At 41.8% G+C, this 22482-nt stretch overlaps 1 protein-coding gene across 1 annotated transcript; it reads right to left on the bottom strand.

Moving 5' to 3' along the window:
• Positions 1-1093: 1093 nt before the first annotated feature.
• LOC136469415 (uncharacterized mitochondrial protein AtMg00810-like) lies at positions 1094-1975 on the bottom strand. The gene has a single exon (XM_066467618.1). The coding sequence runs from the start codon at positions 1973-1975 to the stop codon at positions 1094-1096; it is 882 nt and encodes a 293-aa protein (XP_066323715.1).
• Between the last annotated feature and the right edge of the window lie 20507 nt (positions 1976-22482).

Below are 22482 nucleotides of genomic sequence, written 5' to 3'. Positions count from 1 at the left end.
GCCATGCATTTCTTGATCTAATCATTAGAGTGATCCAGTGATATCTCTCTCATATAGAGAGGGGCAAATTTCTTCTTGATTGTCTATGTCTCATAGCATGTTTCCCGACAAACCCAAAAAACCACCTTTATAACTACCTTGTCACGGAGTAGCGTTTGATAGTCCCTGAGTAGGTCGTTTCACATCTTGAATACATACAACAATCTCAGGTCTAAGGACATAACGTACATGATGTGAATAGAGATAATAACAACATCTCACGTTGGGTCAGTCCAGCCCCATGTCATACATGTGCCCACATTATTAGTTTGACATCTCCATGTCTATGACTTGTGAAATATAGTCATCAACTAATAATGTGTTAATCCATTATTCATGTGTGTCCTCACACGAACTCTGACCAGGGACAACATTAGAATAACCACACAAGTAAAAAAGTTTCACAAATAATTCACATAATTGCTAATCGATACAGGTTGTCTTTAATGGAAATTCAATGAACTCATAATATATCATGGATACAAGGCAATATAATCATCTCTATGATTATCTCTAGAGCATACTCCCAACAATCTCCCACTTGCACTAGAGTTAATCTCGAAGATATCTAATACCCATAGCTCTTATGTGCGCCTCATGCTTAGGCTGTGGAAGAGCCTTTGTCAAAGGATCTGCAACATTCAAATCTGTGTGTATCTTGCACATCTTGATCTCATCTCGTCTAACAAACTCTCAAATGAGGTGAAATTTCCGCAGTACATGTTTGTTCTTTTAGTGATTCCTTGGCTCCTTAGCCTGCGCAATTGCCCCATTGTTGTCACAATGTAGATTCAATAGGCTGGACGCATTCGGAAACACACCAAGTTCAATGAGGAACCTCCTCATCCAAACACCTTCCTTCGCAGCTCCAGAAGCTGCAATGTACTCGGCTGTAGAATAATAGAGAGATTAGGGGAAACACCACACACCCAACGTGGGGGGTGACCTTCATATATATGGCCAATATGGCTGAGTGTACATGCAATACATGGCAGGTGCTAATCACACTAAATATAGACTTGCCTAATATACACTTGCCTAATGTACATATCTATCACTCGCCCTCAGTCGAAGCGTCAGGATTCCGGATGCAGAGACTGGACCGAAAATCCTCAAACAGCGGAATCGGCAAACCCTTTGTCATGATATCAGCGAACTGATACTTGGACGGCACATGGAGAACGCGAACCTCGCCGAGAGCCACCTTCTCACGGACAAAGTGGATGTCGATCTCAATGTGCTTGGTACGGCGGTGGTGGACCGGGTTGGCTGTCATATAGACAGCGCTGACGTTGTCACAGTAGACAACTGTGGTGACCTTCAAGGGAACGTGAAGTTCCTGAAGAAGTTGTCGAAGCCAACAGCACTCTGCGACCACATGAGCCACAGCCCGATACTCGGCCTCCGCACTAGACCGGGACACCGTGGTTTGCCATTTGGACGACCAGGATACCAGGCTATCGCCGAGGAAGATGCAGAAGCCTGATGTGGAGCGGCGGGAGTCTGGGCACCCTGCCCAGTCAGCGTCAGAGTATGCAATCAATTTGTCGACAGGCCCAGTGCCGATGTGGAGGCCAGCCGACAGCGTGCCCTTCATGTACCGAAGGATGCGCTTGATCAGCGCGAGGTGAGCTTCGCGCGGGTCATGCATGAAGAGGCACACCTGCTGCACAGCGTACGCCAGGTCGGGGCGAGTGAGTGTCAAGTACTGGAGAGAGCCAGCGAGACTCCAGTACGTGGCGGGGTCAGCGACGGGAGCGCCCTTCGAGGCAGAGAGCTTGGCACGAGAGTCAACGGGTGTCGACGTGGAGTGACACTCGGCCATGCCTGCCTTTTGAAGAAGGTCCACCGCGTACTGCCGCTGGCTGAGGAAGAGCCCGTTGGAGGAGCGAGTGACTGAGATCCCCAGGAAGTGATGTAGCTCCCCAAGGTCCATCATGGCGAACTCAGAGTGAAGTTGGTCGATGATTCGGCGGAGCAGAGCGTCCGAGGAAGCTATGAGGACGATGTCGTCGACGTATAGTAGCAAGTAGGCACTGGTACCACCCTCAGTGAAGACGAAGAGGGAGGTGTCGGTGGTAGAGGTGACAAAGCCGAGCTGTCGAACGTATGTGGCAAAACGCTGGTGCCACGCCCGAGGGGCCTGCTTGAGGCCGTAGAGGGAGCGCTAAAGGAGACAGACGGCGTCGGGACGTGCCGGGTCGACGAAGCCGGGGGCTACTGACAGTAGACCGTCTCATGCAAGTGACCATGAAGAAAGGCATTCTTCACGTCCAACTGGTGGATAGGCCACCGACGAGAGGCAACGATGCTGAGGATGACCCGAATGGTGGCAGGCTTGATGACGGGACTGAACGTCTGGTCGTAGTCGACGCCGTGGCGCTGGGTGAAGCCGCGGACGACCCAGCGAGCCTTGTGACGAGCCAGTGTGCCATTGGAGTGGAACTTGTGCCTGAAGATCCACTTGACTGTGACCACGTTGGCGCTGGGAGGCCGGGAAACGAGTCGCCACGTGTTGTTGTCGACGAGAGCCTGGTACTCCTCAGCCATAGTCGCGCGCCACTGGGGGTCGGCAAGGGCCCCTCTGTAGTCACGGGGAAGAGGCGAGGCAGTAGAGGAGGCGATGACATGAGCAGACGGTGGGAAGCCGTAACAATCAACAGGCTTCAGCGAGCCTGTCTGGAGGCGCGTCACAGGCCAGCTCGAGGTAGGAGGTGGCAGAGGAGGCGGAGGTGTCAGAGAGGCCGCCACAACTGGAACAGGAGCCGGCTGTACTGGAACAGCGGGCGCCGGCGGGGGAACCTCCACAGCCGGTGTAGAGAGCGGTTCAGGAGCCGGCTCAGGAGCCGGTGCAGGAGCACTAGCACGCCGCCGAGAATATTGTCTATGGTTTACTTCTCCATCAATGGTATAAGTTATCAATACTTGTCCATGCTAGACCTTTCCTATGGTAAAATATAAATAACGATACCTGGAATCCTCTCGGGTGAAGTGCTATAATGGTATAATTATTTGTGCGCTTGCAGATTCCTTTTCATTCATATATCTTTATATTCTTTCTAGTCACATAAAATGATAAAGAACTACTTAGTATCATTCTAGTAGTGATGCTAGGCAGTACCAACAAGCATCTCTGGCGCCATCAATAGGGGTGACAACCTAGTAAAGTAATGTTAGGAGATGTAGGTAATTAATAGGTGGCTACTAAAACAAGTGATAAGTTAATAAATACCAACAGTGGACAATGGCAAAACTAGTATTAGAACAAAGCATACAGCGTTCGAGAGCACTAATATGTGTATTTGTTCATATCATACTATGGGACAGTCTAGTTTTCTATTTTTGTGTGACAAAAGCATTGATTTTCAATTGAAATTCATACAAAATAGCCTTCTTTATGTGTTCTTTACTTTATCGTGTACAGAAAATGGAGCCCTATAATCACAGAAGAAGGTACTCATACCTTTGTTCTATGAACTGGCATGGCTCAGCTACAAGCCGCCTCTGTCATGGTACACACCTGATCGCGCGGATGCCAATGCCGCCATGCTCCTCTAGGAGAGCCCCGCCACACCCCCAAAAGGACGCCTAAGCCACCACAGCAGACCGGGGATCCTTCGCCTCTGTCGCCGCCGCAAGTCCAGCGGGCATAGATTTATTTCGACTTGCAAGGATATATCCAATTTAGGTCAACCTATAACACAGCCAATAGGATACTATAGCGACTCCAAAGAGATGTCAGGATAGTTAGGCGTCTAGCGCAATGGTAAAGACGCTCCAATCCTTGGACTAGATCCCGTGTTCGACTCCCAGGTATCAGACCTTTTTTAAGAAATTAAACCCTGACAGCACACATGGTACAAGTGACACACAAACCATCGGGTCCCACAGGTCAGATGGAGATGGAGAAAGGTCCCACAGGTAGGATCAAGATGGAGAAAGGTCCCATAGGTACACGTGACACGTAAGCCATCGGGTCCCACAGGTCGGATGCAGAAGGACCGAGCGGAGACTTTTATGACGAATTGCAAGCGTCAAGTGACACGCAAGCCATCGGGGCCCACAGGTCGGATGGAGATGGGCCGTTGGGTCCCATAGGTCGGATGGAGATGGGCTGTCAGGTCCCATAGGTCAGATGGAGATGGAGAATGGTCCCATAGGTACACATGACACATAAGCCGTCAGGTCCCACAGGTCAGATGCTGAAGGGTCTCGCAGGTACATGTCGGATGGAGAAAGGACTGAGCAGAGACTTTTATGATGAATTGCAAGCGTCACGGATGAGTAACTGTAGGTCCCACAGGTACACGTCGGATGGAGAAGGGTCCCATAGGTACACGTCGCATGGAGATATGATTGAGCGAAGACTTTTATGATGAATTGCAAGCATCATGGATGAGTAACTGCAGGTCTCATAGATACACGCCACGCATGAATATTATTCGTCACAGATGTGTAATTAGTTCAATGATGAAGCCTTGTTTATCATAGTTTTAAAGGAGATTGTCATAGATGAGTCGCGCGAGTGATCTGTGACAAAACCCTGTGCTCTTCTATAATGTTTTTTGTGATGATGCCTGATTTCATCATAGAAAGGGAGGGTTGCAGGATCATCACCACCGATCTATGATGAAACGGAAATATTCGTCATAAAAAACGCTCTTCTATGACGGTTTTGGATTCGTCATTAACATTTTCGTCATAAAAGTGGATATTTCTAGTAGTGTATGCTGAAAAATTGATACATCCTGCATAATCTGCTTTTATGAGGGGGAGAAGCATCATGATGATGGTCCTCACTTTGCATGAAATTTTGCATCAGACTAAGATGAAAAATGAATGTGGAATTATTTTAAAGCTCAATTTCGAAAAAACTTATGACAAGATTAACTGGACCTTGTTATTTGCTTACATGAAAGCTAGAGGCTTCAATGAGACTTGGTGTAGTTTGATTAGGCAAGTGGTAGCTGGTGGGATAGTTAGTGTCAAAGTAAATAACTTGATTAGACCCTATATTAAGAGCTACAAGGGTGTGAGACAAGGCGATCCCTTGTCGCCTATCCTCTTTAACTTTGTTGCCGATTGCCTTACTAGGATGATTCTCTAGGCTCAAAGAAATGGTTTGATTGTGGGATTAGTTGAACACATCATCCCTCATGGGGTTGCCATCCTATAGTACACCGATGACACAATAGTCTGTCTTAAGCATGATCTGTAGAAAGCTAGGAATTTGAAGTTGCTTTTATATCTATATGAAATGATGGTTGGCCTTAAAATCAACTTTAACAAGACTGAAATTGTGATGATCAATGACCATGAGAACATGGCACTGACATATGCTAAAGTTTTTAACTGTCAGATAGGTTACTTTCCTATAAAATATCTTGGAGTTCCAGTGAGCCATAGTGGCTCCATGTAATTGACTGGCTACCCATTCTTGAGAAAAATGCTAAGAGATTAGATGTTTGGAAGGGGTCCTCCATGTCCATTGCTGGGAGGTCCACCCTCATCTCATCCAGTTTGAACAATGCCCCAATTTACCACATGTCTATCTATCTTCTTCCTAAAACAGTGATCAAGGAACTTGATAAGGTTAGCAGAACCTTTTTCTGGCAAGGAGTTCATACTAAAAGAAAATACCATTTAGTAAAGTGGATCAAAATCTGTAAAAGCAAGAAGAAAGGAGGACTGGGGATCAAAGATATTAGGAAAATGAATTTGAGTCTCCTTTGCAAATGGTGGTGGAAACTTGAAGTAGAATCTGGTGTATGGCAAGAAATTGTAACATATAAATACCTAAGAAAGGATTCTATTGCTTTGGTTAAACACAAACAAAAGGATTCTCCTATATGGGCTGACCTTATCAAGATCAAAGAAATCTACTTGCAAGGTACAAAGAAATGTGTTAACAACGGCAAAACAACTTTGGTATGGAAATACATTTGGTTGTACAATTATCCTTTATGTATTCTACATCCTGATCTCTTCAAGCTTTGTGATCAGAAAGATATCTCCGTTTTTCAATTGATTAGTGGTGAAGTCGCCATCTCTTTTTGTCGATGGTTAACTCATGAATTGCAATCTGAATGGTATAAAATCAAGGAGGATATTTTTGATACACAGTTAGGGTCAGATCCATAGTTTCCTGGAAACTGGAAAGTAGAGGCAAATTTTCTGTGAAATCTACCTATAATGCATTGACTTGTTCTGAGAGTGGCTCCTCATTCAAGAACATTTGGAAAGGGAGAATTCCTCTAAAAATCAAGATTTTCCTTTGGTTAGTGGCTAATAATGCCATCCTAACAAAGGACAATACGGTAAAGAGAAAATGGAAGGGTGACCCTAAATGCTACTTCTGTAGCTCTCCTGAATCTGTTAATCATCTGCTATTCAACTGCTCTGTTGCCAAGGTTGTTTGGGCAACTGTTTCCACCTACCTAGCTACGACTAACATCCCAACCTCTTTTGAACAAAGTTGGAGATGGTGTGAAAGATGGATACCTAGAGGAAAACAATTCTATGCGGTTGGCATTGCAGCAGTTTGCTGGTCCATATGGAAAATAAGAAACAAAATATGTTTTGATGGGAAGAAACTTCATAATCCTCTCGAGATTGTTAGTCATGCTTGTGTTTTAATGAAATTTTGGGCAGGTCTCCAAAAGGAAGTTGATAAAGAGGCATTGATCAAGGGCGTCGAAACTATGTTCAAGATTGTTGTGCAACTTCTATCCAAGAAGCGTCGAACTGTTGATCAATCAAACCTGCTTCCAGATGTAACCGAGGAGGAGGATGCAAACCAGGAACCAGACTGTTGAAAAGGGATACATGGAGAATCAAGTCACAAGCTTGCACGTGAAACTCTTTTGTTCTGTCACTTTTGTGATTCCCTAGGTTGTAATCTACTTTTGAGGCGTAAGTCTCTCATACTGTCCTCGTTCTGGTTCTTCTTTTGCTTTTCTGAACATATCTAAAACTCTAGATGTATTTCTGTTCATGATGCAATGGAAATGGGGAGATTCCCTGGTTCGAAAAAAAGTTGTGTTTCTAAGTTTTTCTTTTCTTTTTTTATTTCTACTTTTTATCGTTGCCTTTTAAAAATTTTATACATTAACTTATGTATTTTACATGATCGTATATGATTCTATACTAGTTGTACACGTATAATACAAATTTGCACACTATGTTCTTTATATTTCTACTAATATGTTATAATATTAATTTGCACATTTAAGCTCTGGAATATAATTTATACGTCCAACTTTACATCTAAATTATTAATCAAGTTATTATATATCTAAGTTATAGAAACAAGTTATTATAATATAAGTTATCAATGTTGACTTGTACACATAAGTTTGTTTATTTAACTTATAAGTTATACAAACAAGTTATTATAATATAAGTTATCAATGTTGAGTTGTACATATAAGTTTATTCGTCTAACTTATAAGTTATACAAACAAGTTGAGTTGTCACATACAAGTTTGTTCATCTATATCTTGTAAATCTAACTTTTTACATGCAGACCATCTAATTTTGTCACGTAGTAAGTTATATGTATAAGTTATGTGCATAACTTGTCACATAACAGTTATATGTATAAGTTATGCGCATAACTTGTCACGTAAAAGTTATACATTTAAGTTATGTGCGTTACATGTTATAAGTTATATGTTATAAATTAGTACACATAAATTGCTACTAGAAAAAATTCTTTAAAACATATGCAAGTGGGGTCTGGTTTTGTTCACTTCGTCGCGTAGAACACAGCAGTGCAGACGGAATTAAAAGCGGATACACCGTTTAGAAGTTAGAGCAATTTGAAATAAATGTTTTGCTTTTTTTGCTGTGTCACCGCTGATGTCATCATGCAGGGGTGAGCGCGCAGCCGAGAAGCCAAAAGAGAATGAATGAGCACGCCCCGCCATCCAAAACTGGAAAAAGGTGAAATTATTTTTTTCCAAAAAAGGAAGCAAATGTATGTCTGAAATTTGTTCGCCAGATTTAATTCTAATGAACGTTCGCTATTTAGTCCGACTTAGCTGAATTGGTGCGAGTTTGCCAAACAAACCCATTGCCTACTCTCATTGGAGGAGATTTTAACATATTTAGGAATAGCAAGGAAAAGAATAATGATAGATACAACGACTGTTGGCCTTTTCTACTCAATGTTGTCGTAGAAAGTTTTAACCTTAGAGAAATTGACCTAACTAGCCGCCAATTCACCTAGGCAGAACTTGCCTATTCGGACCAATGAAAAACTAGACAGGGTTTTGATAACATGTGAATAGGAATTTAAATACCCATTGGTAATAGTACATGCTCTAGATACAGGTGTATCTCTGACCACACGCCTTTGATAATAGACAGTGGCACGTCAGCTTTCACGGGAATCGAAAACCATTCAAATCAGAACTTAGTGGTTTACTCGTGAAGATTTTTACAACATAGTTGTAGGAATTTGGAATAAGTCGGTTAAAGGACATAATTTAGTCCAATGATGGAACAACAAAATGAGTGCACTTCGCCGTCGCCTTCGGGGATGGGCGGGTCATTCAAGTGTTGCTTACAAACAACAGAAAGCTAGCCTAATGATCTAGATGTCATTGCTGAGGTTCGTGATTTGACTAATACTGAGATATTTTGAGTTCGAGATCAACTAACCAAACTTCTTCAAATTTGATTTTATCAACGGACAAAAGTAACAGATGTTTTACTTGGGGACAACAATACTAAATACTTCCAAATGGTTGCCAATGGTAAACATAGGAAGAAAATGATTTTCTCGCTAGATCAAGATGAAGGCAAAATTGAGGGGCAAGCGACACTAAACATACATCACCCAATTCTACAAAGAGATTTTTGGACCACTTGAAGAAAACCTTTTTGCTTTGGATGAATCAAGGAATGATGATGTTCCTCAGGTTACCGAGGATAAAAATATTTTATTAACATCACCTTTCATAGAAAAAGAAGTTTAGGATGCAGTGTTTGATATGGAACATAATAAAGCACATGGACTGGATGGATTCCTGGTTGAGTTCTACCAAAAGTTCTGGGATGTCATCAAATAAGACTTGATGAGCATGTTTTGGGACTTCCATGCCGGAAACTTACCGATTTTTAGCCTTAACTTTGGGGTGATAAACCTCATTCCGAAGATTCAAGAAACAAATCGGATTTAACAATATAGACCAATATGCTTACTCAATGTCAGCTTCGAAAATTTTACCAAGGTGGCCACATGTAGAATTAATTCCTAGGCAGATCATATTATTAGTCCGACACAAACAACTTTCATGTGAGGATGTAACATCCTAGAGGGTGTTGTTATTTTGCATGAAACCATACATGAATTGCACCGAAAAAACTCAATGGGGTCATCTTAAAAATAGATTTTGAGAAAGCATATGATAAAGTTTTGTGACCATTCCTTTTGTAAACTCGATCTCTACATGAAAGGTTTTTCACCTAAGTGGATAACTTGGGTGCAATATTTCATCTCAGGCGAAAGTGTGGCGATTAATGTTAATGATGATGTTGGGGGCATATTTTCAAACAAAAAAGGCCTTTGACAAGGAGATTCATCATCTTTGTTATTGTTTAACATTATAGCTGATATATTGGCCACATTAATTAACAAAGCCAAAGTGGATAGGCAAGTTTGTGGGGGTGGTGCCACATCTGGTAGAGGATGCGCTCTCCATTCTACAATATGTGGATGATGCAATCTTTTTATGGATCATGACTTAGAAAAGGCGTGCAACATGAAGATGTTGCTTTGTGCTTTTGAACAACTTTGGGGGTCTAAAGATCAATTTTCATAAAAGTGAATTATTTTGCTTTGGTGAAGCTCAGGATACAAAAACACAATACACTTATTTGTTTGGCTGCAAATCAGGTGATCTACCACTAAAATGTCTAGGAATCCCTATACATTACAAGAAGTTGAGAAATAGAGATTGGATAAATGTTGTGGAACAGTTTGAGAAATGGCTTAGCCGGTGGAAAGGCAAGCACCACTCCATAGGTGGGGCGGCTCACATTGATTAACTCAATCCTTAACAGCCTACCATTGTATAAGTGTCGTTCTTCGTCATTCCTAAATAGCCTACCATTGTATAAGTGTCGTTTTTCGTCATTCCTAGAGGAGTAATTAAGAAATTGGATTATTATAGATCCAGATTTTACTAGCAAAGTGATGGACATAAAAGAAAGTATCGTCACAAAATGGAACATTTTGTGTCATCCTAGACACCAACATGGCCTAATTAAGAATACAAGACTTGAAAACTAAGAATGATCCATTGCTTAGTAAATGGCATTTTAAACTACTCACAACAGATGGGATTTTTTTAGGCACACAACAGATGGGATTTGGCAATAGTTGATTTGAAATAAATACATGGCAACTAAGCCTCTTGCGCAAGTTGAGTGGAAATTTGGGGACTCATACTTTTGGGCCAATCTTATGAAGGTGAAGCAGACGTTCTTTTGTTTTGGAACTTTCATAATAAAACATGGGTCCCAAATTAGATTCTTGGAGGACAATTGGTGGGAAAACAGAACACTTCGAGAACAATAGTCATGCTTATACAACATATCAAGAAATAAATAGGTTGCGGTAGCATAAGTTCTTAGTTCATCCCCGCCGAATTTGTCTTGACACAGGGATCTAATAGGCGCAAAGTTAGTAGTGTGGAACACACTGTTTCCATGTATTTCTAACATCGTCCTTACTCATGGGCAAGATGAATTTTGTTGGAGCTTAACAAAAAATGGACAGTTCTTCGTTAAATCACATTATATTGCTATGATCCATTGTGATGTCCCAAACATTAACAAGCGACTATGGAAATTGAGAGCACCTTTAAAGATAAAAATCTTCCTTTGGTACTTACGCTAGGGTGCAATACTAACAAAGGATAACTTAGCTAAGCGCAATTGGCAAGGTAGTAAGACATGTTACTTCTGTCACAAGGATGAGATGACTAAACACTTATTTTTTGAATATCGATTTGCAAAAACAGTTTGGTCTATTACACATGTGGCTTCAAGACTTTCTCAACCCCATAGCATACCACATATGTTTGGTAGTTGGTTACAGGGAATCGGAACAGACCTAAGAATACTCCTGCTAGGAGTGGCCACAAGTTGTTTGTCTTGTGGCTATATCGAAATGATATGGTCTTTGATAAAAAAATAACAATTCTCCTTTATAGGTTATCTATTTGATTATCCATTGGCGCAGCTGCATTCATAGGATTTGGACATGGTGACATGGCAACAATTGGTGTGCATAGTCAAGTATTTTTTACCCGAGCACATGGGTGGTGGTCTAGTCTACGGATTGATAGGAACTAAGATGCATGTATTTGTCAAGAAAATAACTTTTATAGGTTGTGTGCTTTAATGCAGAGGTTGAAGGTGATCTCAAGATGGTTGTATCAACTCGGTGTAATTATCTTGAGTTAATAAAATGCTTCCTTAATAAAAAAAAGGAATGAAACGCTGGCATGCTTCACTACATGGTTGGCCCCAAGCGCCCTATATAGGTTGCTAGTTGGGCCGCCATTACTAAAGGTCCAGTCATAATGTCGCTAAAGTTGATTGGCGTCTGGTGACTAAGAGTGACCGACGGAGGGAGTGCAAGAGCCAAGTAAGAGGGGAAAGGCTAGAGTGTGGCAAGCTTTTTTTGGGCACAAGGACGTTTGGGGATGTGCTCTTAGGCGAGTCATGAGTATGTCTATTTGCTTGAATTGTTGCTACGTGTTGGACCACGCCTTGGACCAATTTATAGGAAACCTTATTGGACCATTGATAATACTTTCATTTGAAATCATCTATCTAAGAAAAAGTATGTTTGAATTTCTCACATTTGAAACTCAAAATTTAAAACGGGCCTGGATGAAAAAATGACCTAAACTAAAGTTGTATTATTAGTATTGATCTCTCCAGCTCGGCCCAATGGTTGAGTTGGGCCTTGACCTCATGCCTTGATCGGGGGCGCCCAACCCTACATGGTTGTTGGGCCCCTATCGCACTACGCTATAAAGAGATGTGGAGGCCGGTGGCTCTCGGTACGAGGTTCACCATGAGCCGCCACCCCACCGACAAACCTAATCCGATCTAGTGAGGGACGCAGCCAGCAACGGGAAGCTCCACTACCGTCTTCACCACCACCTCTACGCCACCACTGCACTGCGACTGACCTCAACACCATCACCGTGGCACTGCCGACTCAGACCGCATCACTTTTGCCATGGCTACCTCAAGCTCTTCCTCCAAGCCTGTGGATGGTCGGTGACATCTCACCTCCCTTCCTCTCTCTCTCTCTAGATCATGTTCTAGGAAGTCTTATCCCATATGTAAGGTTGTACCCGCTAGATCTATGTCTAGGTGATCTACTATGTCTATCATTCATATCAGATGAGCCTTATCTAATGTGTAGATCTAGATCGGGGTAGAAAATAGAAGGAGAGGATTCGAGTCAACTCAGATTGAAACCCTAACCCTAACCCAAAGTGAGTTAAGAACAGAGGGCCAGCGGGACCTACATTTCTCACATGCTAGCCGCCGGATGGCGCCGCGCGGGAAGCAAAAGCCGAGCCACCGCACGGTGCTATTTCGCCAATGCATGGGCCAAGGTTCAGGGCACCACCCTATGGCCGCTCAATGACAGCGCGCTCACCCTCGGGCGAGTGCGTGTGCCAGCGAGAGGCCTCGCGGCGGTAGCGTCGCCTTCCTCTGGCTACCATGCGTGGCCACCGCTCCATCGCCTTCAGGCGCCGCCAGCAAAAGAGAGGAGAAGGTGAGAATGAGGAATGAAGCTAGGGTTTTGGGGTGTCGCGGTCGAGGGGGGGGTTGTTATTTCGAAATCTCCTCCCAGTCATTCGATGAGATTGAATGACTCATATTGCACGGGCCAGATTTGGCCTAGGCGGGGAAGAAGTTTCCTGGTCCAGGCCTAGGTTGCGGCCTGGGACGCGGGGTGCGCAGCGCGAGCAGGCCGCTGGGCCACGCAGGTGGTGCGGCTGCGCACGTGGAGCGCAGGGCTATGTAGGTGTTTTGCTGGGCCACACGCTGTTGCTGCGCGCTGGGCCACAGGCCGTCAGAAGCGCGCAGCACGCGTGCGGGCCACGGGGCGCGAGTTCCAGCCAAGCCAAAATGAAAAATTTGAGTCAGTTTAGTTTTATTATTTTTCAGAAGCATTTTTGATGAATTTTATTAAGTTTAGATGTTTCAATCTTTGCTCAAATATGAACCAACAGAAAATTTGTTCAGATAGTAGATAAGTACTAATGAAATACTTCTGATAATATCATTTTAAGATTATTTTTTCATGTTTCCACTGCAAAGTTGATGTTTATTATCTTCTAATTAAATTCGAACCAATGGCAGGATTTAATTTTGAAGAGTAGTTATAGTATTCAGTAAATTATGATATTGTTATTTTTCTGACCAACATTGATAATAGCAATACTATATTTTTTTTATTCATGAGTTTTTCCATGCATTAGTTCTATTTCTGCCCAACAGTGATGTAGAATTAATGTAGAAGCATATTGTATGTTTTAATTTTGACCAACGTTAAATTACGGCATGCAATTATTATGTCATGTTTTCTCACTTTCTCTGATGATGTTTTCAGGACTCAACCCTATGGCATTCATCTCACATATTTCGCCTCTTGAAGGGGGCAACTATCGCGTATGGCGAGAGAAGTATGAGTTGGCACTTGCGCTGTCCGAGAATGACCTAGCACTTACCTCTCCGTGTCCTACTGAGCCAGTGGACCCGGTGAGGGCAGAGAATGAAACTGATGCTGATCTCACTACTCGATAGTGAGATCATGCAGAAGTGGGAATGGAATATGATCTTGGTCGTAAGAAGTGGGACAATTCAAACCGCAAGTGCTTGATGGTGGCTAAGTCCACTATTTCAGATACAATAAGGGGATCAATCCTAGATTGTGACACCACCACCGAGTATCTCAAGAAAGTGGAGTCAGTTTTCTGGCTCTTCAAAGGCTTATGCAAGCACCCTGATCAAGAAATTATTCAATGATAAATACTCTGGTGGAGGGATAAGAGAGCACATATTGAAGATGAGCATCACGGCATCCAAGCTCAAGCCAATGGATTTGGGGCTCAAAGATGAGTTCCTGATTCGTTTGATTTTTGCTTATTTGCCTAAAGAGTATGAAACTTTTGTTGTTAATTACAACATGCAGCTCGATAAATGGGACATTGAGAAGCTCATTGCCAAGTGTGTGCAAGAAGAGGAGAGGCGTAAAAGCTCATATGGTGACTCTGCTAACCATGTGAAGGACTATAAAAAGAAGAACTTTAACAAGAATGCCAAACCTCAAGGGAAAGCCCCTCGAAATGATCATCATCAAAAGAACAACAATGTCCAAGTTGACAAGGATCAATGCAAATGGTGCAAGAAGTATGGACATTACTAGAAGGATTGTCCAGATTTCCTGAAGAGCCTTTTGAAGAGAGATGAGAACATTATTACATTCATAGATGAGTCCTTGTATTTAAGTTATTCAAAATCTACTTGGTGGATTGACTCAGGTGCAACTATTCATGTTGCAAATTTATTACAGGGATTCCATACGAGGAGGACCCTATAAAGAGGAAAAAGAAAAATTAAAGTGGCAAATGGAGTTGAAGCCATTGGAGTTCTTTCTCTAGAATTAGATGATGGTTTTGTACTTCAGCTTTCATATGTCCTTTATGTACCCTCTTTGCATAGAAATTTGATAAGTGTTTCACGTCTAGACGATAATGGATATGATTGCCATTTTGGTAATGGCAAATGTCAGATTGTGTTTAATAATAAGTGTGTTGATCTTGCCTCCCAACAAGACAAGCTTTATTTGTTATCATTTTATGAGAATGTGAATGCTGTGAGCACTAAGAATGAGAATGCCTCCTCGTCTATGAATGCAAGAAATAAGCGGAAGAGAGTTCATGATGTATCATCAAACTTATGGCACTGTCGTTTAGGCCATATTTCATGGGGGGATAGAGCGATTGATTAAGAAATCAATTCTTCCGCTATTAGAATTTTCATATTTAGAACAATGCATTGATTGCATAAAAGGAAAGTATATTAAGAAAATAAAGAAAGATACCAAATGAAGCATAGGAATTTTAGAAATAATTCACACAGACATATGTGGTCCTTTTCCTGTGAAGAGTGTGGATGGTTATGATTCATTTATAACATTCATAGATGATTATTCTCGTTATGGCTATATTTATCCAATTAAGGAAAGATCAGAAGCATTGGATAAATTTAAGATATTTAAGGTTGAAGTAGAAAATCAGCACAATTTAAAGATTAAGATAGTAAGATCTGGCCGTGGGGGGAGTACTACGGTCGACACACCCCATATGGCCAAGTTTCTAGACCTTTTGCAAGGTTCTTACAGGAAAATAGCATAGTTGCCCAGTACTCTACACTGGATGAGCCTCAGCAGAATGGAGTAGCTGAAAGACACAATCGTACCTTAATGGATATGGTGAGAAGTATGATAAGTTACTCTACTCTACCGATAAGTTTATGAATGGAGGCGTTAAAAACCGCCATTCATATTCTTAATCGAGTGCTAAGCAAGTCGGTGCCCAAAACACCATATGAGTTGTGGATAGAAAAGGAAACCTCACTTAACTATTTACGTGTATGGGGCTATCCAGCTAAGGCTAAAGTCTTTAACCCAAACATAGGGAAGCTAGATTCCAAGACAGTCAGTTGCTATTTCATTGGCTGTCCAGAAAAAGTCAAAAGGTTATCGCTTCTATTGTCCTGACAGACATACAAAGTTTGTAGAAATGAGACATGTTGTGTTCTTGGAGCATGATATGGTCAGGGGGGCATGGTAGTATGAGAAATTAACCTAGAGGAGAAGCGAGTACATGTGCCTACTCCGATGGTTTAGGAGCCATTCTTCACACTACTTGTTGTTGCTGCACTAATAGTGCAAGACACTATAGTAACATCACCTATTGTTAGTTCTCCTATGACAACAATGAATGAACATGAGAAACCTATCCTTCAGGATCTTGTAGAACCTATTGTCACACATGAGGAAGAGCAACAACAGCCTCATATAGAACAAGCGTCAACTAACGAGGCCCCTAGAAGGTCTTAAAGAGTCAGGAAACTAGCCATTCCTGATGACTACGAAGTCTATGAATGTGAAGAATCTCAAAGGAGGGTGATCCCACCTCATTTGAAAAAGCTATGAGAAGCACTCACTCATCAAAGTGGCTTGAAGCCATGCAAGATGAAATAAGATCAATGAATACCAACGATGTTTGGGACTTAGAAACAATTCCAAAAGGAGCCAAGACAGTAGGCTGTAAATGGGTCTACAAAACTAAATATGACTCCAAAGGGAATGTAGAAAGATTTAAAGCGCGACTTGTGGCGAAAGGCTTCACACAAAGAGAAGGCATAGATTACAATGAGACATTATCTCCAGTCTCATATAAGGATTCTTTTAGAATTACAATGGCGCTTGTAGCACATTATGATTTAGAATTACACCAGATGGATGTAAAGACGGTGTTCCTAAACAGGAATTTAGAGGAAATTATTTACATGGCACAACCAAAAGGTTTTGTTGTGGAAGGAAAAGAACGTATGGGATGCCGCCTGAAGAAATCTATTTACGGATTAAAACAAGCATCAAGACAGTGGTATTTAAAGTTTGATAGTACAATAAGGAAGTTTGGGTTTCAAGAATATATAGAGGACAATTGTGTTTATGCAAAGTTCAAGAATGAGAAATGCATTTCCTAATCTTGTATGTGGATGACATCTTACTCGCTAGTAGTGATGTTAATCTACTACTAGAAACGAAGAAGTTCTTATCCTCAAATTTTGATATGAAGGATCTCGGTGAAGCTTCGTTCGTTCTGAGAATATAGATTCACCGAGATAGAAGAAAGGGGGTTTTAGAATTATCACAAAAGGCATACTTAGAAAAGGTTTTAAAGAAATACAGTATGCAAAATTGTAAGCATTCACCTGCTGTCCTAGGAACCAATATGAGATCGATAAAATGAAAGCGATTACATATGCTTCAGCTGTCGAAAGTTTGCAGTATGCTCAAGTGCGTACACGCCCTGACTTAGCGTTTGTTACCGGGTTACTTAACAGATATCAGAGTAATCCAGGAATAAAACATTGGAGACTAGTAAAGAAAGTTTTGCGTTACTTGCAAGGCACAAAAGGCCTCATGCTAACATACAGAAGATTTGATTCCCTACACATAGAGGAGTATTCAGATTCAGATTACGTGGAAAATGATAGAAAGTCAACATCAGGATATATATTTACTCTTGTAGGAGGAGTTATATCGTGGAAAATCTCTAAGCAAACCGTCACTACATCGTCTACGATGTATGCTGAGTTTGTAGCGTGTTATGAGGCCACAGGGCAGGTGAATTGGCTGAAGAAGTTCATACCCGGGTTAAAAGTGGTAGACGACATACATAAGCCACTCAAGTTATACTGCGATAATAATCCAGTAGTATATTATGCTCACAACAATAAGTCAAGTGGTGCTGCCAAACACATTAACATAAAATATTATGTTGTGAAAGACAAAGTCCAAGATCATATAATTAGTCTTGAGCACATAAGTACAGAAGATGCTCGCGAATCCGCTTACAAAAGGCTTACCACCCAACGTGTTCAGAGAACACTTAGCCGACATGGGTTTAAGGGAAAGCCTATGATTCCTGGACAATAAGGGCTTAGTTGAGAATCTATTTTAAAATAGATAGGTGCATTGTAGTTGTTAATCTAATGGCACTAACCGTGACGATGAGGCACGCTCTATGTACTGATTTGTGATGGAATGGGAAAAAGATAAAGTAAGTTAAGTTTAAGTAATAAGATGAGATCAAGGGAGAGATTGTTAGTGTTGATCTCTCCAGCTCGGCCCAACGGCCGAGTTGGGCCTTGACCTCGTGCCCTGATCGGGGGCGTCCAACCCTACATGGTTGGTGGGCCCCCGTCGCACTGCACTATAAAGAGAGGTGGAGGCTAGCGGCTCTCAGTACGAGGTTACCGTGAGCCGTCACACCCACCAACAAACCCAATCTGATCCAGTGAGGGGCGCAGCCAGCGACGGGAAGCTCCACTGCCGTCTTCACCGCCGCCTCTGCGCCACCACTGTACTGCGACTGACCTCAACACCGGCACCGCGGCACCGCCGACCTGGACCGCATTACTTTCGCCATGGCTACCTCGAGCTCTTCCTCCAAACCCGCGGATGGTCGGTGACATCTCACATCCCTTCCCCTCTCTCTCTCTCTCGATCATATTCTAGGAAGGTTTATCCCGTATGTAAGGTTGTACCCGCTAGATCTATGTCTAGGTGATCCACTATGTCTATCATGTATATCCCAAAAGTTATACAACTTTATAGATGACAACATTTTCATTCGAATTCTTTTAGTGTTCCAAATACTCATTTCAAACTCTAAAGGTGCTCAAAACATGACGACGTGTGTCGTCGTGCGGCTGAGCAGGCAGATCGAATAGGGCTTTCCAGCAAATAGCTGAAGTGGAAGCCAAGCTTGCATGCATTGGGATGGCATCTCGATCGTCGCGGCATGCAAAGTCCAAGTTGCACTCGGAGGCAAGCGAAAGCAACTATATGTAGGTAATCCTCTGTCGCACACCACCATGATAAGGCTCATATGTGAAAATTAACTATATATCCACGCATAAAACCTCAATAAAATGTTATGCTATATGTATAAACTTATTATACAGCTAGCTAGCTAGTTATAATATACTATATATTATGATGACTAATAAGGATCTGTACGTAAGATAAGATGCATGGAGCTCTAGTATATCGTCATTATATATGGATTCTTCCGGTGTCCTCGGCCTTGTTTAGATCACCTCCAAATTCTAAGTTTTTTCACTCTCTCTCCATCACATCAATTTTTAGCTGCTTGCATGGAGCATTAAATGTAGGTAAAAAAATAACTAATTGCACAGTTTAGTTGGAAATCACGAGATGAATCTTTTGAGCCTAGTTGGTCCACGATTGGACAATATTTACCAAATAAAACGAAAGTGCTACTATTCATCGGGTTGAAAATATTTGCAATCTAAACGTGGCCCTAGTGAAGCTGAGCAGGTCAAATCTGCGCACCGTACCTAACTACTACCCGCTGCCGGAAGCACTCATGACTGAGGTAGAGCCTGTTATTTAGAGCGTGTTTAGTTGCTTAAATTTGAAAATTTGGGCTACTGTAGCACTTTTATTTTTATTTTGGCAAATAGTGTTCAATCGTGAACTAATTAGGCTCAAAATGTTCGTCTCGTAATTTCCAACTAAACTGTGTAATTAGTTTTTTTCGTCTATATTTAATGCTCCATGCATGTATCGCAAGATTCGATGTGATGGATACTATAATACTTTTTTAGATTTTGAGGTGGGAACTAAACACGCTCTTATTATAGTATATCGTTAGTGGCAGCTGCTGCTAGTACTCTTTACGAGGATTTGAGACTTATTATTATGCTGTGTTTAGGTGGACCAAATTTGAGAATTTAGCTACTATAGCATTTTCGTTTTTATTTGGCAATTAGTGTTCAATCATGGACTAATTAGGCTTAAAATGTTTATCTCGTGATTTCCAACCAAACTGTGCAATTAGTTTTTTTCGTCTATATTTAGGCCCCGTTTAGTTCCCAAAAAATTTTGCATAGTACCCGTCACATCAAATCTTGCGGCACATGCATGGAGTACTAAATGTAGACGAAAAAAAACTAATTACACAGTTGGATGAGAAATCGCGAGACGAAACTTTTGAACCTAATTAGTCCATAATTAGACACTAATTACCAAATAAAAACGAAAGTGCTACAGTACCCAAAACCCAAAAAATTTTGGATCTAAACACACCCTTAATGCTCTATGCACGTATCGTAAGATTTGATGTGATGACTACTGTAGCATTTTTTGGGAATTTGGCTGGACTGCCTTAGCTGAGACGACAGTGAGAGACCACGCACCAAACCACCGTACACGGGAAGCAGCTAGCCAGTTGATGGTCCTGGACCTGTGACATGTACTGGATGCTGCTGCTTTGCATGACTTGCCCTACACAACTTGCCGACAAGAGAGATTCATATTCTATTGCTAGTACAGCAAGCCAAGCGAAGCACAGCTCGGCGTCGAGCGGTGAGTGGCGTATGCTGCATTGTTCTTCAGGCAAGACGTACATCATTGCTGACAAGGTATACGGCATGCATTATTCTTGGTTGCACCTGTAGCTCCTGCAAGCTCGACCAATAAAGTCGTGAAGCACGCAGTCTCCATCCCAGTTAGGTTGGGGCGCCCTTATCCAAGTGTACGCCACGCCGGCACGCCCACACGAAGATCGATCAGGCGGATTCAGGACAAGATATACAAGTGCGGGAGAAGCAGGAGGAGAAGAAGCCGTGAGGGGGAAGCACTGTTTGTGTTCTACGTATTTCCTCTTGAAACCACCAAAAGAGCGCTCTTTGCTGAATGGGTGTGTGAACTCAGTGAGAAGAACCAATATAATGGAACCTCGTCATGATGTCAGTTCTGATGAATAACTCTGTGCCAATTCAATATCTTAGTACTCATATAGTACTTGAGCTTGCTCTTGAGAGGTTCTTCCGAAGTGATATGACAGTTTTGAAAAGCACCAAATTTCCGATTGCCTACGACAGAATTAATTAATCTGTTTGCAGTATGACATATTCCTTATATATCGATACATGGCTTGTCACAAGACTGTGGTATTGGTAGTTGGAACTTAGGACTCCGATCCATATACAGCACACTTGCAGTTTTGGACGACTTCAGTGAGATTCTAGCTAGGTTGTGTGTCTGCAGTCTGCTAAAAAAAGATTTTTTTTTTAAGGAACGCTAAAAGGAGAATATTCTAGGTTCTTCCTTAATGTACATGGCTAATTTCATTTCTCTATATATGCTGTCTATATCACCAAAACGTTTCACCAAATTCAATAGCATTTCAGTGTTATTTGCATTTTCTTCAGAAAGAAATACCAGTAGTGGTTCGGATTTTGAATTGCAAATATATATACATGCCTGCCTGAACTGCATATATGCAATATATACATGCGCGCATTTTCCTTTTTAGCGGCGGTTGGATGTAAAACATTGCATCGTCAGATTACAGCATGCAGAATTAATTAATTAATTAATGGTTATTACGTTCTGGTAAAGGGTTAAGTCGTATACGTAGAAAGCGACACCCGGCCCATCATACGTATCTATCACAATTAACGCATGCATGCAAGGGCTAACTACTCCAGAGAAGAATAAAGAACTAATTAAAGAAAGTGAAAGGAAATAACTGAGAGAAAAGGACTCTCCTCGTCCCCAGCTTTCTCCATATACGTAAGCTAGCTACTGCCTACTGCAAGAACCTCCACAACCAGACAATAAGAATGTTTACTTGGTCGTAAACGACCGTGGATTATAAGCTAGAACAGTATTTTTCTCTCACATCAAACCCACCAGCAGTAATAATCCACGATCGTTTCAGCCAAAACGAACAGGCTGAATATAATCTCCGTTTACATTCCTCACTGCCGGTTCCTTGTACAAAACAACAGGACATATTTATATGTGATAGATAGATTGGACTATATTAGTACGTATGTACCCCCTAATTATGCACTTAATTGGCTTCGTCAAAGTTGCATATTAATTATTAGATCAGAGCCTTTGTTAAATTGTTAAAAGTTTCATATATTTTTATTGGGACGACGAACAGTGTGTAATGTAAACTTGGAAACATCATCGTCAGAGTTGAGGTGCGAGCTGATGATGCATCATATCCCGGTTTAGTTGCGGAGTCAGTAGGGTTTAGTAGTGACCTCTCGTCCATGAGGACAAGGAAGTGCCATCTTTCATTTCATTTTATGAACCTGGACTGGCGTACGTAGCTAGTGCAAAGATAGATGCTTCATCAGTGTGTGTAGTGTGTGTGTGTATGTGTGACAGTGTGAGAGAAGAGAGAAGAGAGATACTTGGCAGATTCGATGGCAGATAGAAGAGACCTTTCCGCTAAACATATTTCAGAAGTGGAAGGCATGCAAAGGTTTGGGAATTGTATTGGCCTATTGGGAAAGCAGCAGCATCGTCGATCCGATCCGGCCGGATGCAAATAAAGTCCAAGTTGCACTCGGAGGTAGGCGGCTCCAACACTTGTGTCGTCCGCCACCATTGATAAATAAAGAGTGAAGAACGAAGATTCAGGAATCAGGACGCCAACCAAAAGCCTCTCAAAAGTAGCAGTACGTACTGTATAGTACTGTTAGTGAAAGAAAGGTAATACGTGTGATTGACAAGATAAGTTTATTAGGTCCCTTTGGAGCGTGAGAAATTTTCTTGTT

This window comes from Miscanthus floridulus, chromosome 8, assembly GCF_019320115.1.
Source record: "Miscanthus floridulus cultivar M001 chromosome 8, ASM1932011v1, whole genome shotgun sequence".
NCBI lineage: Eukaryota > Viridiplantae > Streptophyta > Magnoliopsida > Poales > Poaceae > Miscanthus > Miscanthus floridulus.
The sequence above is the reverse complement of the archived record's forward strand: the minus strand, read 5'-3'. Positions and strand labels throughout refer to the sequence as shown.